At 41.8% G+C, this 19,471-nt stretch overlaps 1 protein-coding gene across 2 annotated transcripts in view; it reads left to right on the top strand.

Annotated features, from left to right (window-relative positions):
* The window catches only part of rab28 (RAB28, member RAS oncogene family), a 34,048-nt gene extending 18,234 nt beyond the window's left edge, over window positions 1-15,814 (top strand). The window contains exons 5-8 of one of the 2 annotated variants that reach the window (XM_088294385.1): window positions 11,560-11,663; window positions 11,740-11,817; window positions 13,804-13,905; window positions 14,963-15,814. In XM_088294385.1, coding sequence (XP_088150511.1) covers window positions 11,560-11,663; window positions 11,740-11,817; window positions 13,804-13,899 — 278 coding nt within the window. In that variant the 3' untranslated portion in view covers window positions 13,900-13,905; window positions 14,963-15,814. The remainder of the gene's footprint in view (window positions 1-11,559; window positions 11,664-11,739; window positions 11,818-13,803; window positions 13,906-14,962) is intronic. The other variant, XM_088294386.1, reaches the window with a different exon arrangement.
* Window positions 15,815-19,471: the final 3,657 nt, after the last annotated feature.

The raw sequence follows: 19,471 nt of genomic DNA, 5'->3' as shown, positions 1-19,471 counted from the left end.
TATTTTTTCCGTCATAAACTTGTTAAACTAGAGGCTAGTACCTAACGTTAGCAGTCAGTTTTACTACATGGATGTCACCGCCTCATCATCTGTCACGTTTTCACTTGTTGCGCCTTCTGCTCACTCAGCTCTGTGGCTTTTTGTGCGCTCTTCTTTTAACACACCTTGTTGAGGCTGATCTCACTTTTGTGATCATGTCACAAAACAGCCACCAAAGCTATAGAATAAGTAACACTTGCACAGAGTTAATTCTTTGTTGCCGACTGACCTGTGTTCAATGAGGTATGCTAAGGCAGAGGTTCTCAAACTTTTTGGGTCCGAAGACCCTTTTCAGGAGAGACATTTTTTTAAACACGAATGATAATCCTTCCGCCAGGCAAGTATAACTACCATGTGTACCCTTAAATGCCATAGGGATAAAAGAAAAAAGTCAATTTACTTGGAAAAGTGTTAGTCTAACATTCTTTCAGCTGTATTGAGTTTAATGAGGAAAGAATGTTATATTTCACCAAATTACTTACCATAAAAAAAGAGGATTCTTATTTATTTATTTTTACAATTGGTGTTTTTTGCTCAATGTTTTTGTGTGGCATCAATAAAAAAAAAAATCAGTTAAAAAACAAACAAACAAAAAAACGCCTTCAAATTAGAGTACAACCCCTTCTCTGATTAGCTGGCAAGTTTTAGCTAACGATATCCCCCAATCAAAATGAAAGTGAGCGAGGTTACCCAAGTGTCAACATTACTGTTTACTTTTCAAACCACATCACTTGCCCTAAAAAGTAAACAAATAGTATAAATGGAATATTAAGCAAGACAAAATCAGCGTGAGCAGTAGAATAGGTTTTGTACTTTAGTAAAAAATTATTTTGGGGATAATTTATGTTTTTATGGAGGATTTTACAGGAATTTGAATTGCTCATTCCATGACTTTAGAAAATTCCAAAAAGATGGCCGCTACTTGGCACATTGATAATTTTAGAGCTTTTAATAGGTCCAAAGCTACGGCAGCGAAGACTTATTACTTTATAGTAATGCCATTGTTTTATTTGGTGCCATATATTGGTACTCTATGCACCTTTTTAGAACGCTAATTTACTGCCAATTATTTTTTGGACCCCCACGCCATCTTGAATACCTGTTTTATCCATCTGAAAAATTTGTGCCAGTTTAAGAATTTTACAACCAGATTTTGACGTTCCAGACCTTACTGTTCGCAACCTTCAAGCATGTTGCAACTTGCTCTCATTAATGGGACCTAATATAAATGTCCTTTCTGCTTATGTTAGTACTTCTGTAGCCATGTAGTCTGCCTCATTTATCAAACCAATTTGTTTTTATTAAATTGCAGGGCCCCGCTCGCTCGCTCGCTCCCGAGCCATCGCCCTTCCCATTGCCGGTGCTCTCTCCCCAGGAGCTCCAGGACCATCCATCACGGGCTTGCACGGCCCTTATTTGGGGTGACTTAAATGGGTTCAGTTCTCTTAACCCCTCCTCATCACTCATGGGGTTTCTTCGCGGCCGATCCACTCAGGTCCGCCATGGGAAACTCCTTGTCCTCTCGCTTAAGTCGTACCTGCTCTCCTTCCTTTTGCTGTTCCTATCTTGCGCCATCACATTCCTGCACATACACTAACTCTTTCAATGGCGCACTTCGTCTTATCTCACTCTCTTACAGTATGTGTGGACTTTTGCCGCCGCCAACCTTACTCACACTAATGTCTTTTCATTGGCTCCGTGTCGCTGTTGTGTCAAACAACACGCACGTGTTTGCCTTGCGCTCGCCGCGGCCGATCTCTCCGCATGTCGTTCCCCATCACACTTCTCCCTCCGTAGTTTTCCACCCAGCCATGTGAGAGTCAAAACACGGATCTTCTCATGAAGCGTGTCCTCGCCACCAACATTGTCGGGCTTGATTTGTTTGTACATTTCCCGGTGCCTCAAGTTGAAGCCAATGCCGTGAACCCTTCCGCGCCCCACCCGTCACCTTCGCGCCCCTGTAAAGTTGCTACAGTTCCTGTCTGTTCCGAGTGGGCCTGCACATTTCTCAATAGAGGGATGCTCAGAAGTCCAGGGGTGCAGAGGCGCTCAATGCGCTTCTGTTTTTGGTTTAGCTGAAAAATGTTTTTCCTGGCTCAACCCACTCCTACTTAGGTCCTCTTACAACAAACTAAAAGGTCCTAATTGCCCTCGAGGGAAGGGTTTAGCCACAATAGACATGTGGTGGGACAAAAGCCCAGTGCTCTTGTACCCTCACCCCTTCCCAGATTGGAGGGATGAACACGTCAGCAGTGTCTGTGTCGCACGCTAGGTTGTGCAACCGCAACTTTGACGCTGTATATACAGTATAGAGACCTAGTTAAGGCATGGTTTACGGGTGGATAAAAACCTGGAATGTCTGCCGTTTGCAGCAAATCCAGCGTTTCCTTTTTCTCTTCATTTTTATTCGCACTAAAAGGGTCAGCACAGACGCATCGTGTTGTCTCTGTGACTGCGCCGGCTGTCTGGAAGTCATGGAAAATGCAGAATCGCGTTACAACTGGACTAAAGTGGGATGAATGAAGAAGTCCAGCTGTATTACGTTGCGACAGATTAGTGGCGTAACAATCCCCGTGGCCAACGCTGAGCTGTGTGACCAGCACTGATTAAGACATACTCGCCAGGGTTTGTTTAAGCTGATTTGTGGCACTTCCAACGCAGAGCGCCGTTGCTAGAACACATCTAACAACTTTAGGCAAATTGAACCAAGCACTATGATTTAATTGTGACAACTCAATGACTCTGCTGTGGTGCCCCCGCCCCCCCAACCCCACAGCACTCCTATCCCCATCTCTTTTGACTCTTGTGCCTGTTAAAACATGGAAAGACCTCATTCATCCTAGCCATCCATAAAGCAAATATTGTTGCACATGCAGCTGATGATCAGTCTTCCAATACCGTCTTGTGTGGTCAGTCATGGGCCATTTGAGTTGCACAGCGCAGCTTAGCCACCTGACCTGAATGAATCCTGGAACCCTCATCCTTCTCCGGCTTGACTTTATTTCCTCACTTCTCCACCACATTGATATGGAGGAATTTGTGGACGGGGGCTGCGTTGACGCATCTTTTCATCTGTAAATGCACTTTGAACCTTGAAATCACTGGCTCGTTTTATTCCCAAAGTCTGCATTTGTGCTCTTTTCTGTTCAAACACCACCTGCGGGGAATGAGAGGGGTGTACCTGGCAGTTTTTCATATTCAAGCGGTTGGAGCTGAGCTGTTGCAGAGGCACGTGGTATTGAGTTCTCCTGCCCTGTTGCATTGAAAGCAGTAGTACATCACATCAAATTATTTGGTTGTGGGATGCCGGATAAATTCTCCATCTTCTGTTATTACTTGTTCAGAATGTTTATGTATCTCTGTGGATGAGATGCTACCTATTAACTATAAAGATGCACCAGGTTTTAACAGGAGCAGTCTGTGCGCTCTTTAACACAAGATCGTTTTGGTTGCTTAAAATGCCGAGTACATTACAAAATTATTGTAAATAATAAGTTTGAACCTAAAAAGTTTTAAGGGTTATCCAAACTTTACTTGTTGTTGCTTGGCGGAGTTTAATGGCGATCATCTGGTTGTGTGCATGCGCCTCAATGTTAGCACTTTTGTTTTTTTACACTTCTGTTGCTATGACGAGGTATATAAGTCCCACTCTTTTTTGAGCTGCGTGCTTACGGCGATGCTAAGCTAATGTTCATGCTTTCCATTACCTTTGATGGGACAGTCGCCCCTGCTAACATGGCAGCCGCATATGTGCATGCGTTGTTTTTGATGGGCAAGTCCCCCCTGCCGACATGGCCGCTACATTGCCACGTTTCTCAGCCTGCTCTTGTCTACTGTAAAATCTGTTTATCTATGACAACAGAGCAGCACAAGCCCGTAACATGTGACTAGTATGTGCGTTGATTAGGGGCAGTTCTGAAACTAACAGAATTTGAAAGGTAACGTACAAGGGGGTGTTTTTCGTGGACTGTACACAATTTTCTGTCCACTGAATCCGGCGCCATTAAATGGTGGCCACTGGCCCGGCATGCATTATGTTTTCTGTCATTTTTCTTTTTTTTTTATTTACCATGTTCAGAGTTCAGAATTCAGGTCAAGCTAATTAGAAGTGGTAATGTTTCACCTGCTGTACATTACATTTAAAGTCCCCATGAACCTAATAATTATGACTCGACTCATAGGGATGTGACGTGGCCAATGATGAAGGCTCCCCTGTGCTCGGCAGAAATATTATACTGCATAGCTGTGCTTCAGGCTCACAGAGACACGCATTACTGCCGAGCCATAAAAGTCCACTTAGTTTAACAGCAGCAGGAGAGCTTGGAGGACACTGCCAGTGAAAGCCCGGGCAGCGTCTTGTGCGGTCAGCTCAGTACTGAGCCTTTTGTTCACTTTTCATGAGTCCTGAGGGCCCGCTAACACAGCCTGCACGGCCCTTGGACCCAGGTTTTACTGGAGCTCCGAACGGCCATGCACTCCAGCTACTGCCAGACATTTACATTCCCCGACTTTGGCGGGAGGAAGACCACATTGTAGCAAGGGCCACCATAGAGAACTGTGCGATTGGGCCGTGAAGTGTGAAAGCAACGTGTGTGTGACACGCACGTGTGCGTCCGTGCGGGCTTTCATGAAAAACGATCGAATGACAAGATGAGCTGTGATCAATGAGCTGTCGACAGAACACTTCTGACCTAGTGGAAAGCAAGTCCCCCGACGTTGCCGGCCGGTTTCAGGCCACCGGGGCGGGGGGCGCCGCCGCACAAAGAACGCTCTGTCTCTGTCAGGATTCCCCCGAGATGCCTTGTGCAGGCCTCGATCACCTTCCACAACACCAGCCTACTAACAGCACTTCATCTGTCTGTATTCGCTTGAACCGGTCGTGATTATGTTATTACCGAAACTTTAATATGCTGCTGATTGCTTCTCATTATTCTGTCACCAGTTATATTCGCGTAGATCCACTGGTACAAGGAATTAATTGATAGCACAGAATTGCGACCTTGTTATGGACTGCACTCACTGCGCAACTGCGTTCTCCTCCGCGCTGGCTGAAAGACTGCAATAGTCATTTTATATTGCAGGCTCGTCCGTATTAAATAGATATAATTCAAATAATATTGTTTCGGTCTGAAGAAAATAAATAGTGCTGAATATAAACAATGCTGTCTCTGTTAGAAAATTCCTTTTCCTCCGACTGGCACACCGACTTGAGAATAAGTGCTTAGTGTCCATAACACTTATTTTTCAAGCCCGTCTGTGACATTGTCATTTTCAGCATGCATACAATCGCAGAATTATTTATTGTACACTAGAGAGAATTTTGTAGGTTGTAAAGTATATTTAGCCATCTTGTACTACAAAATGCAAGTGCAACTTGAATGCCAAATCAATTAACTTGATAGATTGTCTTGCAAATCTATTTGCGATAACCAACCTTATTGAATTGAAATAGTCTTTTAATCTAGTAGGTAAGCAGTAAAGGTGTTGTGAAGCAATTTTTAACATTAAAAATTAGACACCCGTGATGTGTGTTTTTTTTTGTAAATTCTGTTTTATTTATTCTTTTATGGGAAAAATGTTGTTGAATTGAAACAACTTGGAAGTCAACCAGCATTACAGAATGGATTATGTTCCACATTGGCGTTATACACACAACAAACGCACGACCAATCCCTCAAACTTCCATATTTGTCTCCAGAGCCCATTTTATTTCGAACGCCTTTTGGTATTTCATCACAATGCAAGTTGAACAAGATCAATTTTAATCGCCATTTAATCTCAAAAGATCTTGTAGTCGATGAAAGCCTGCATGGAACCCATCCAACCACCACACGGTTGAATTACTTTGTGCGGACGTTTTCTATAGCAGTCTGTTTGATAACCTTCACGTCGCCATATACGCTCTGCATTGGCTCACATTTGTCATTGGGGGGGAACTGAAGAAAACCCAGAGGGCTCTTAAAGGCCTGCTGTTAGGTAATGTTGGAAGTGATAGGTTCTCCCCTGGGGTTGATTAGTCTCAACCGTGTAACTTTCTTTTAATAGGATATGACCCCTTAGCGCCCCCTGACAACAAGCGGCCCACCGTTTCTATCACATTCCACCCCTCAGCCAGCAGACTAAGCCGAGCTGCTGCTTAGTTTAAAATGCCAGTAATTAACTGTGCTGTGTCAGGCGTATTCTCATGCCGTCCATTGCTGGGAAAATTGTTGCAATTGCTCCCCAGCAGCCTCCACGCAGGACCAGTAAGTAGGTGTCTATGTTATCGCTGCATGCTTTTAAAAAGACCACTGATGAGGATTACGACATAGCTATTAGCCTATTGTTTGACCTTGGCAGTTTGCGCAGACATATGAAAAGTACATTGCAAAGCATTTGGGATTGTAGGTTAAAAAATTAACAAAAAAATTTTAACAACATTTTGTCCCCATATGACGCTGTTGACCGAACCCCTTAACTGTGCCCTATAAAGTTTTTCTAGCTTCATGCTAACACAATGCAAAATGTTAAAGACAGACTAATAAGACTAACATTGGTTTCATTAGTTACACCTAGAGAATGACCGTTTAAATTGACCGATATTAGCTTTTAAAATCGGCAAAAGTTTTTTTTTTAAACACCAACTCATTATCAAAGATAATGCCATTCAAATATTCACCCCCAAACACAAATCTGACAATTTTTGCACATTTTACTTTCTGCCGTGAAGAACAAAGTAATATAAAACAATCAAATACTTGCCTTTCATTCATGTCTTTGTTTTTGTAAAGAACCAAAAAGTACATTCTTTTGTTCATTAATATAGTAATGGCCGTTATCGGAATTTTGTCCTGCCAGTTAGCAAAATCGGCTTTGAAAAAAAAAGAAATCCATATCGGTCCCATGTTTTTACTCTTTAACTACTTTTCAATACAGATATTTAAACACAAATGGTGAAGCAATGCATGTAGAGTGACAATAATATGTATGGAAAGGCATGTCCACCAGAAGGAGCGGCCAAATGTTTATGGGCATTGAAGGATTACATCAAACAGTCGATTTAATGAAGTTATTACTATATGTGTTTTTCTAAAGTATATCACTTTAGAGCATTATTTACTCTATCAAAAACATCCTAACAAATTTGTTTGCTTTCTGTTGGGGTTCGGCAACATTCAGTAGGGAAAGAGGAATTGGGATCCAAGTATGGCCATGGAATAAAGTTATTTACAGCAGATGACATTAAGCCGTATGGCAAACTAAGTAAAGCCACCGCAGTTTTCATTACTCTGTTGTTCAACTTCCCATAGTTGTGGTTGAATGCCATATTTTCAGTCCTGATACTTTGGTGCCAGAATATTGTTTTCCCTCCTTAAAGGGGACACCAACAAACCCCATCACCTAAAAAACAGCTACTTGAGGTAAAAGCCTCCTCATATCCATCAGATATTTATCTCTCAACTGCTCACTCAAAATTCACCGCGTTGGCATGCAGATATTTTAAATAAACAGTGACAGTGACCAGAAGGAGGGCGAGTCATCGCTCTGGACGAGTGATGATCCACTCCACTATCTCTTATGCGCTCAGAGGCCTAAACAGTTTAAGGTCGTGTTTGCAGTCACTTCCTCCGGGTTGTTAAGCTGATGTACAGTTTGACAGACATAGAAGCAAACCAGAACATGGCGGGAAGATTGTTTTGACCTGATAAGTAGAGATGGGTACATTAGGAAGACAAATTGAGCAAAACACTAAAACGCTGGGATTAGTCTTGTATTCCGACGAGAAAAACAGATGCCACATGCTGCTAAATTCTGCAGATTGAAAATGAGGACCCATCTTGAAAGTCTTTTTCTGGATCCTGCCTGATCGTGTCACTTCCAGTGATTTAGTATAGCGATTATGGCACATGCAATTTGCATATCGCAAGGATGTGCCAAAAGTTTTATATGGAATTATCTGACATTGACCAGTCAGATGCAACTTTAAATGCACATCATCATTTAATGGGTGAACAGTATTACTGACACTAAATAGCTGAAAAAACTCAAATCTAACAATTAATTCATGAACAACAAATCACATGAATTCGTAATTATTTTGATAATTGATTCATTGTTTAGAGACCTTGTTTGCTTTAAAATTGTCCAAATCCTTTGAATTTCAGCCTCTGAAAAGTAAATATTCTCAGATTTCTTTAGTCCTCCATGTGTTTATTCAAAATAAGACATTTGCGAACATCTGCTTTTACTTTGGAAAACAACGTCAACATTTTTGTTAATTCTCTGACATCTTAAATCTATCATATGATGTTTCCACACTGTCAGTTTAAAACAATGCCGATTTTAAATAAATGGATGGAAATTGTTATTTTTAATTATATATTTTTTTGTCTTACTCAATTAATCGTCAAAATGATGATGGTGAAAATGGATTAAAATTCCCGTTTGTTGCATTGTGTAAAAATGTTTAACTTATTTCAAGGAGTTTTTTCCTTAAAAATTCTAATACTATATTAGTATAACTTTATAGTGACTTTATTAGAGGTTTTGAGTAAGATTATATTAAAACAAGAATCACTGTACCATAATTCTTTCAGTGCATATGCACTCATTTTAAGTAGGACTGCACTTGCACCCTGACCAATATCACTATCGGATCTGATACTGCGCGTTTATTATCTACTTGTATTGAGTGAATTCTCCAATACTATTAGCACCGATACCATTTTACGAGCCTGACATTCACCTTCTGGGTAGGAGCCATATCAGCCACATGGGGATAAACTCATTTGCACATTGTTAGCAAACTGCGAATTATGCTTTGGATTGTGGAACCCACTCAGGTGGTGACAGAGGCGGCCGGGCTGCGTCCGTCTGCTGAGTTTCACCAGCCCTGTCGCTAGCTCAGCTGCAGCAACACTCGTGGAACTCAAATCTGCAGCGTTGAAGTACGGGCTGGGCGGACCACGCGCTACAGCGCAGCATATCAAGTGAAAAGAGCAAGTCTAACTTCATTCGTCCTGTCACAATTTCTTTTTCTAACTTGTGATATTCTTAAAAAGCCGCCTTTTATTTCGTTTTACTCACTCATATTGTAGTCATTGCATCCATAATCCTACTTGTTTATATCTACCAGACTTGCCGTTCTTCTCCACCTCATATTTCTTTGTCTCTTATCTATGGATTCCTTTTAGTATTCAGACTGAGGCACCACATAACTGGAATACCTTGTGTTACTGACTGCATTTAAGTCAAATGTTTTTCTAGACTGTTTGACATGCAGTTGTGTGTTAAAATGTCAGCAATGACAATTTGCTTTCTCTAAAGAGTTGCAATCCCAAATCGCGCAATTATCAATGCATAACGTTTGCGTTCAATCTCACAAGTCTACCGACTACCTTATCTTTTTACATTTAGTTTAATGTGCATCTCCAAGTGTTGATGTTGCCTAATGTGACACTGACACATGATTGCCCTTTCGCAAGTGTGCAGGATCCAAAGGATTAGCAGTGTTTACCCCTAGTAGCATGGAGGTACCTTTACATGTTAATGACGCAAATTAATAACCTGCTGACGCCCGTGAGATAGCTGTGTTTACTCCCGGGCTGAGACGTGACAGTCTGCCCTTGCCCTGAAAGGTTTGTGTTTATGTGTCTCTTATGACCGTGATAATCGGCTTCTAGTGGAAAATTATTCCCCTTAAAATTATTTGTTTGGTTTCTATGGCTTGCCCGCTGGCATTTTGGGGGTCATGTGACTTGCTGAGATATTAATATTACTCAATAAATGCGGTATTTATGTTCTCACAGACTATATATCTGTCTTTCTGGGTGCTACTCTCCCTCACACACGCTCTGAGGGCATGAGAACACAGTAAATCTTTGACAACCTCACACAAAGAATAAAACTCTTAGACGGGGGGGGGGAGAGAAATGCAACACCGTACAGTAGCCTGACCTCCTCCAGGTGCCTTCGACCTGAATGCATCAGATACCGGGTGTGGCCACCTTAATGCACAAAGCCAGAAATAAAGAGTGAGGCTATTGCTTTTCAGAAGCGAGACCCCCGGGTGACCTTCCTCATCGACCCCAGCATGACCCCACATGAAGGAAAAGGGAGAACCAGAGCAGCCGGTATCACTCCGGAGGAGTCAAATGCACAGGGAGCGCCGAGACAAAAGCCGAAAAGGAAGGTGTTGTCATTGTAGCTGCTGTAAATCAGCAGCCAGGTGACAATCCAGTTTCTTGGACCAGTGTGCCCACCTCGTCCTCTCATAAGTCAAAGCTCTTATGCTTTAGCGCGCTTGCTGTGACTTTAGCCTGGAGTCTTTGTCCACTTATTGTCCTGACCGTCTGATCCTGGTTTGTCTGCGTCAGGTCAAATAAAGGTTCTTGGCTTTAGGGTAAAAATACGCTCAACTGTTGGAATGTGTCCTCGTGGCTTTGCTTGCCAGTTTTGGGGTACTGAATTGTTCATCTCGAAGGGAAATTGATCACATTTCCACCAACTGGTTCGGTTGACGTTATCTGATTACTGTACGGGTTGCTGTGACGTACGCTGAGATTCATGACTGGTTGGGCACGACTCCTTTAAAGACAGATATAAAAATATGAAGCCAAAATAGAAGATTTACCAAATTATTTAAATTATGACCATTTTTGAAACATGTTTCAAATTAGGTCAAAATAGATTTTTGTAATGTTTTCAAAGCAAATCTATTCCACAGCGTTCCAAAATGTGATAGCAAGAAAAAAAAAATATTAACATAAGTTGTTGTTGGGTTGCTTTTTTTTCTCCCTGTAAATGAATAAAAATGTATTCGGTTTGCGCTCTATGTTGCTTATGTTAAGAAAGACACGATTATAAAATTATCTAAGTTTTCGGTATCATACCTGCTTGTCCATTGTCGCAAACCAATCCGTGTCAAAATCAGAAACGAATTAGATGAATTATAAAGAGTTTATTGGAGCCAAACAGTTACCTCAATACTTGTGAATGGAAGATTGTATATCACCGGGCTGTACCAATTCAAGATGGTGGCTTGGTCTCCACGTCCTGAACAAGCCGAGAGTATTTGAAATATGCACATTCAGACATTTTAATGATGTAATCATTGATAATTATTGGACTGAAACGGAAAGTATATGTAAAACACGGACTGTAGAAGACAGCAGTGGGCGGCCTTGCCTCACTTGACTACTCTGACCGCACATTCCTGATGGATTGGAATGGTCGAATGATCATAGTGTGACATCCCTAAAATCCCAACTACTTTACCTGCCAATCAAAAAAAAATAATTGTTTACTTTAGTCATGTGCAATTAAACTATTAACCATTTTTCGAAACATAAAAACTAGCGGTAGCTGTCTCTTTGTTTGACAGCAACATAACTTTTGAGTTGTGTTTCGTTGTCAGTCTCCTTGTGTCTCTGGCTTATGTAAACAGTTGTCTGTGCTGTTTATGTTGATATATACGTGACTGTTAACCTGAAGTGAGAAACGCGAGCCTGCTCATGTGCCCCTCTTGTGTTTCGTCCCCAGTCGACCTGGAGCACATGAGGACGGTGAAGTCCGACAAGCACCAGCGCTTCTGCCAAGAGAACGCCCTCATCAGTCAGTTTGTGTCCGCCAAGACAGGAGACTCTGTGAGTGTCAGACGCCAACAAAAGCACGATTTCCATCACACTTGGTGGGGTTAATGTTTCACGTTACTCTCTTCAGGTGTATCTTTGTTTCCAGAGAGTTGCGGCTGAGATTCTCGGCGTAAAGCTGAACAAAGCTGAAATAGAACAGTCCCAGGTGAGTCATTCGAGTCTCACATTTCACCACAATGTCTCTTCTAACACATTTCGGACGTTACTTTTCTCCGCCTTCCTGGATTAATTGACTCGAGAAAAATGGTCAGTCACAATATGTAACGTTATGCTGTTTGTAATGGAGGTCACTGGGAGTGTGTTAGGTCAGCGGCGGTCACCTCACACTGTAAGTGACCTTTACTTGCATAAACACTGGTTTGTTGCGTCTACCTCAAGTGACGTGCTACCTGCCAGTGAAGCTGCCCATCTGTAAATAAAACCCACATTGGCCACATTAACGCGTGAAGTCAGAGGTTAAAGGTATGCATTTGTTGGGGTGAGAAGGTTACTTTGGCTGTCTGATTTATTTCGTTTATCTCCCCAACAGGCTGTGTTGGCCTAAAAGAGGCTGCGGCCTGCCAGTGAGGCCGGGTTGCCCCAATGTGGCAGCTGTAGGATTTACTGGGTCACCTCCCCCAGAGGCATTACTCCTCGCTCCGATACGAGCGCTTGGAGCCACCCTGGCTGGGTAGTGCTTGATGAGCTGAGGCCTGCAGGGAGGTCACGGCCCCGTGAGAGGAGGAGAGCATGTATAGAGAGCTCTGACCAGGTTCTCAAGCCCCATCATCACCACTGCCACTACCGCTGCCTACTGACTAATGGAGCCGTCCATCTACTTTGCTCTTCCTCCCCGCCGTCACAAGAACAAAGTGCTTTAATCCATGTTTATCAAACCGAGTGAAAAACTTAGTGACACGCTGCCGTTTTCTTGTCGTCTTAATTTAGGAATACTGCTTTGGATTAAAATCCCTGTAAAGTTTCTTTCTTCCTTAAATCTTTATTTATCCAGGTAAGGCCAATGAGAACAAATTCTCACTTACAACTTAGTTCTGTACTACATTGTTCTCCGGCTTTGCACATTTTCAGCAATTATATTCAAACTTATGTAATGTATTTGGAATTATAGGCAGGACAAACAGCACCTAGATAATAATGAATTCTTAGTTTGCGTGAGTTTATATTTGTAAAAAAAAAAATTACAAAATGAATTCTTGTACTTAATGTTGGTTTCTTCAGCAATTTTTTGCTGGCGTCGAATGGCAATTTTTATGCAAGAGAGCACTTTGCACGAGAAAAAAAAAAAGACATTATACAGTTATTTTGTGTTTGGGTTAGGATAGGGGCTATTTTACACATTATCAAAAATGAAATATATTTAGGCAAAGTATTTTGCACATATTTTGTCCGTATTTAAAATAGCATTTCTACATACAATGCATCTGGTAAAGAGCTGTGTGGCCGCCCCCGTCGCACTACTGAAAAATTGTGGCACCCTCTAGCATTTCAGTTGGGCTACAAAGAATGCAAGTTGTTTTATGGTACACTTTGCGATGATGTTCGGCTTTAGCGGTTAAGTTCCACAACATCCGTGACACTTCCTGTTTAGAGCTAATTCTTCAATAATGACTTTATTTTTTTTTAATTTATTTTGATAAGCAGTTCAGAGATCGGATGCATGTATGGGAGGTGTGTTCTCGGTGCTTGTTTAGAGGTGGACTCATTGGCCCAGTCAAGCCTCATTATCATCTGTCAGCTGTAGCAAGCCGAACACGAGGGTCACGACCCATGACAGAATTATATCTGCCCGGCTGCCCCTTCCATCTTGCTCGTCTGTCTTTGAGATCAGATTGCAAGCCCTCAGATCCGTCACTGGCTTCGACACCAGGCCTCAGCAGCTCATTCATCAGCCAGCCGAACGTCTGCGCGCCCGCTAATAGGACGTAGCCGCCACTGTTTTCCGCTTAACAGTGATGTCATGTTTTATATTTCTGTTCTATTTTCAATTTCTATCACATCACCGTTTCTTCCCTATCATCCCACATGTCCCCAATCTACCTGCCCTCCTTCTCCATTTTTGCCATCACTGTTCATTTTACTCTCCTTCTGCTTCCATTTTCTTTTCTCTCCTCAATTTCTTGTTCCTATTCAGAGGATTGTGAAGGCCGAGCTCGTCAACTACCCTCAGGATGAAGGACCGATTAGACAAGAGAACCGCCAGCAAAGCAAAATATGTTTGGTTCAATAGTTGGAAGTATGTTTGCATAGTAGCAATACTGTAGATCAGTCTCACTAGAGGATTAAGTGATTTCCTTGTTGAAGTGAAAGTATTTAGCTTTGAAATAGCTCTTTGGACTTTTAGAAGAATGTGATTTTGTAGTCCTTTTAGTCCCAACAATATGACCTGGATTGATTTATTTTTTTATTTTTTTATTTTTCCCAAGCGGCATCAGGGTCGGGTGGTGGGGGCATCAGTCATTTTAAGATCTCTCCAAAGATGGTCGCTGGGATTCAAGTCTCGGCTCCAGCTAGGCCATACAAGGACACTCACAGAGATGTCCTGAAGTTATTTCCTCGTTTTCTTGGCTGTGTGCTTTGGGTTGTTTTGCCTTTCCAAATCATGTCCAATCCAATACAAAGGTGGACTTTAATTAAGCAGTTGGTACCCCTCAAGGGTGCTTAGTGGAAAATCGATGGACGCGAGCTCAATTTTGAGCTCTGTGGCAAATAAAGGCTGTGAATATTTACATAATTGACATTTGATTTCTCATTTTCATTACATTTGGATAAATTTGCAAGAATTTAAAAAACACGCACATTGTACATTCTTAAGGGGAAAAAAAATATTGCAATTTTGGAATGAGGCTGTAACAAGATGTAGAAAAAGAGAAGCGTCGTCATTGCTTTTCAATTCTACTTTTTATAAGAACCATCGCCAGTGTTCAATGTAAACGTTTACGACCAAATTGATTTGTTAGAAAAGAAATAAAAAATGTTCTATCGCATACTCCTGCTTTAAAATGTGTGCCGTTGATTCCTGAGATTTGTCAACATGCACACATTCTATTTTTTTTCCGAACAAAATCAGTGTTGTTGACCAAGTCCACACAAATGACAGTGAAGCGGAGCTTTTCGATTAAAGCAATCCGATTTACAAGAATTCAACCAAGAGTTCTTAAACATTCTGACAATTGTTCACTGAGAAACTGGTCGATGGATCAATAGTGGATTTGGACCTAGAATGCAATCATGATTGTGAACCAACAATGCTGCGACTTATTGGTGCGTTTCTCTTTTCTGCATTCTTGCAGCGTGTGGTCAAAGCGGACATCGTGAACTACAGTCAGGATATGGTGGCCCGGACGGTCAACACCCCTCGCAGCTCCATGTGTGCGGTCCAGTGAGCCCTGGCAAAGCCACCATGATGCCATCCTGTCATTCAGTCAGTATTTCCTCCCGGGCTGACTTGTTCCAACTGTGTCATCCGTACTCGTGTGTGTCGCTCATACGGCTGAGATGAAGAACCGAGGGTGTTCATTTAGCGAAGAACCACCAATCCGCATCCCGTTTTATTTCTGTGATTCATGAGCCGATCAGGACGTTAGTAAATGGGTTTTAGCATCGGTCGCTGCCTCGCAAGAGCAACAAAGTGCTTTCTTGGTTTTGAAGATGGAGGCGAAGTCTCACCACAGTTTGGAGACATTTGGGAATGTGGTGCTACAATTAATTAGCGCTTTTGTTTTTCCACAGCACATTTATGAGCATAATTTGCAAACAAGAGACTTTTAAATCACGTATTTGTGATTTTAGTTCAATTATGCTCAGCTATTGAAAGTATTTCCTCGCTTCATATTTATCTCTACACACTTCCTCCGAACTTCAGTGGTGGCATGTTGATAAAGCCTCAGAGGAGATGTTTACATTGTTAGTGAAGAGTGACACATTAGTGGTGAGTTTATACAATAAATGTAAATGTTGACATTTAAGCATTTCATCCATCAAAAGCTTGACCATACCCAACATACCAATAACAGAAATCCAATGTGCACATCTCGATTCTCATTATGTAAATAAAATGATGATGACTTGCATATGTACAGTTTAAAATTGATCATTTAGCTGGTTTCTGATTTTAAATAAAAGTTTTATGTTGAAACCCAAAATCGGGAAGTGAATATGATTTCAATGTGTTCAGATCACAAAGCATTTGTACTTTTTTCACTCATCTCATCCATGCCAACAGTGAATTGACAATGATGCTCCAGAAGAACATTTTAGATGAAGTATCTGCGTGTTGAAATTCAAGCATCAGGACTGAAACACAACCACCCGCACTCCCTCCTCGTACTGTGCTAGCCAAGTTGCTGCTGGCTAATGATCCGCCTTCTCTTTTGTTCTGTGAGTCTTCATTAAAATAGCCTCTACCAACAGATGATACTAACACCTTATAAAAGCTTGTAAGCGCTATTAATTAATTACTAAATAGCCTTTCCTTTTGTTATGAGGCGTCTGGTTCAACCTCACCTCGCAACCCCCCTCCTTTTTTTTTTTTGGGGCCTCGTCAGTGTCACTGAAACCAGCAGTGGATTAAGTGCCTTTGAAACCTAACGGATAAACAAAACAAAAGACAGTATCTCTCCAACCAGGTGTCGGCCTCAATGAAGACTACAAACAGCGCAGAAATGCTCGACCCAGCTGGGGTCACAGCAGCCCCACGTGCATTGTTTCGCTCGAGTGGACGTCTTAGGAATTGTCTTGGCTGGATTTTTTTTTTTGAGAGCTGTCACCAGTGTTGACAGGCGAGAGTTGCCCTTGGCTTTGCCGCTGTTTGGACAGGTGTTTTTGCAAAGAAAACAACCGCAGCTCATTTCCAAGCTCAGACCCGCACTATATTGTCGCGTCTCTTCAGACGGAAGTAAAGAATATCGGCACACAAATAATGCCGGAGAAAGGGTGAGGCGTTGCTACACTGGCGCACGTCAAGGTCGAATGACTCAAAACTCAACTTTTCTTCCTGTTTACTCAGCAAGTTCGTGGGAGGCATTTTTGCTCATGAACGTTCCATAAATCTTTATCATTCCTGGTGTAAAATTGAAGACCAGGATAGCAATTGACATTATAATGTTTTCAAATAAATCTTAATCAATGTAATAAGGAGCAAAATGTGTATAGAAACACATTTACCAAACACTTCACACAACTCCAAGCTGGTCCACCAATGCAGTCGTACCTCGGCTCCCAAAGGTGCAGTTTGCAGGAATTGGAAAAAACACTTTTATCTACAAGTATCCTAAAACTATACGACCTGACAGTAGAACATTATTATTACACATTTATGGCGGAGAATCATCCCTCTCCGGCCCCATCTCATGGCTCGAGTTTCTTCTCCATGCTCTTTGCTAGTGTAATCCTTTGACTGTTTGTTTCAATAAACAGCTAAAAGTGAAATGACTGTTGCTCTTTTTTTTTTCATTTGACTTATCTGACGCTTGCTCAACATACATTAAAGAAAAATTGACCAAATGACTGATTGGAACTCTGGAAAAATCATTAGTTGGAGCACTCATCTGAAGAGCACAACCCAAATTGATTTTTTGAGACTAATGCCGATTCCATTATTTGGCATGATTAATCAGGGTGTAATTAAAAAAATATATTTAAAAAAAAAAAAAAAAAATATATATATATATATATATATATTTTATTTTTTTTAAATTAATAAAATAACTTATTTTTGGGTCCCTTAATGCTTAGATCATTAAATATTTCAAGCCAAGCTTTGAAGCTGTCATTTCAGAGGTTATTTTTCTCTTTACATACTGTTGCTTTCATGAGTTTTACTAAGTTCTTTCCGTCTAGCAATATGACGGCTTTTAATGTGAAACTAACACACATCATCAACCCTCTTCCTGCTCACTGACCTTCCCGCCTGTGTATAGCATCTGCTTATCCTCATCCTTTCAGCCTTTGCGTCTCCTTTCCAGGACTTTGCAATGACACTCCCGGGTGAAAAAAAATATATATGGTAAGTAATTTATTAAGAGGCCCATAGTTGTGGGTTGTGCATTTTTCTTGCGTGGGCAGTGATGGGCCAACACCCCGGTGATTAGCCACTCACTCCGCTTCCGTTCTGCACCTGTGCCAGAGTGGTGAAGGACTGAGTAGAACATGTGTCAACCCCTCTGATGAGCCGCAGTCATCTTTTCAGCCACTGCGAGCCAGGCGAGTGACATGGCATTTTGGACTTTCGAGCCTGTCAAGAGCGTTGTGAGGTGAGCCAGCAGCAGTTCTCGTTCCCATGGAGCCTCAGTGGGTGTTCCCCTGTTCCTTTTCGAACGGTCAATTGGGATCTCCGCTTGTCCCGTTTGCTAGGTGCTGCCTGTCTGCTGCAGCCGAGAAGCCCATGATTTATTTTCGTGGCAAGGATGTGGGCATACATAAGGGTCGTATTTATAGTGTGCTTGGTCTGGTGGGAGGACCTTGCCAGTAAAAACAGGCAGATTCCGAAAAAAGGAGACTCGGGGACAGAAAACTGAAGGTCTTTCTGGCACGGATGGTCGCTATTTTCAGTGGGTTGATGAATGAATAGCACTTCAACTCAACAGCCTCTGGATGTGACTTTAGATGGAGGGGATGAGAACAAAGACAAATCTTCTGTAGTGGCTTTCTGAAACTCTAAAAAAAATCAGGCAGTATCATGAGGTAAATGTATTCGAAATGTTCCAATGAAAACCTCTTTAAACCATAATTTCAACCTTAATTGTATGCATTTTACATCAAAGAAAGAACCCTATTAATTGTGATGGTTGTCGGATCATGTTTTTTTTAATGGGGACAAGAGACTCACTGTTTCAATGCAAGCCTTGTACACGGAAGAATATTGTTGCCTGTTAATCATGAAAAAGCGGCCGTCTTTGTGGATGTAGCTCAACTTTCCGTGTCCAAAACAGTTGAATGAATCAAATTATCACTCCTCGTTGCAGTGGACAGCACTACAGACTCAAAATTCTCACGGTGGTTTGCATCTCAAGTCTGGCCTTCCTAGCTTGCGTGTTTGTTTGAAGACTGAAGTGTGAGTGTTATGAGCAGTCAAGACGGCACCTCAGCTCTTCCCCCAAGTCAGCTGGGACTGGGCTCCAGTTCACTTCTGACTCTTAAGAGGATTGATCATAGGCCGTTTTGAGATTCTGACAATGATGAACTTGAGCAAAGATTTACGGGGTCATGATGTCTTGGTTTTGTAATTACGGTTCTAAAATATATTATTTTGAACATTTTGGTTACAATTTTTGGACGATGTTATTCTTAAGTATAAAAAAAAAATTCAGGATGAAAAATGTCTGTCAACAAAATACTTATTTCTCAGAATATGAGTAGCTACTTCTCTGGTCTTTACTAACGTCTGACTGGAAACAAACTGGTCAGCCCGGCTTGATCGTCATGTTATCTGCCTCGGGAACAATCACCAATTGGCGACATGCTAACTCTGATAGACAGTTGCAAAAACATCCATCCATCCATTATCTCAGACACTTTTCTTGACGAGGGTCGCGGGCATGCTGGAGTCTTCGGGCCGTAGGCGGGGGACACTCTGAACAAACCTGCCTATGCCTTATGAAGATATCGAAAATGGAGGGCTGGACTTGTAACATTATGCTTTTCAGTCAACACACCATCATCTGTTTCTGTGTCATCTTTGGTCTGTACGGCATCTCGTTGTGCTATGTTCAGAAACACCTCGACGCCCGGGAAACCCAAACCTCCAAGCCACAATGGCCGTGTAAAGCATCTCACACTTGCCTCTTCACTGGAGTAATTAA

The sequence above is a fragment of the Idiotropiscis lumnitzeri genome, chromosome 4, assembly GCF_059441095.1.
Source record: "Idiotropiscis lumnitzeri isolate Australia: NSW breed Sydney's pygmy pipehorse chromosome 4, RoL_Ilum_1.0, whole genome shotgun sequence".
NCBI lineage: Eukaryota > Metazoa > Chordata > Actinopteri > Syngnathiformes > Syngnathidae > Idiotropiscis > Idiotropiscis lumnitzeri.
This window is presented reverse-complemented; position numbering and strand designations above follow the sequence as displayed.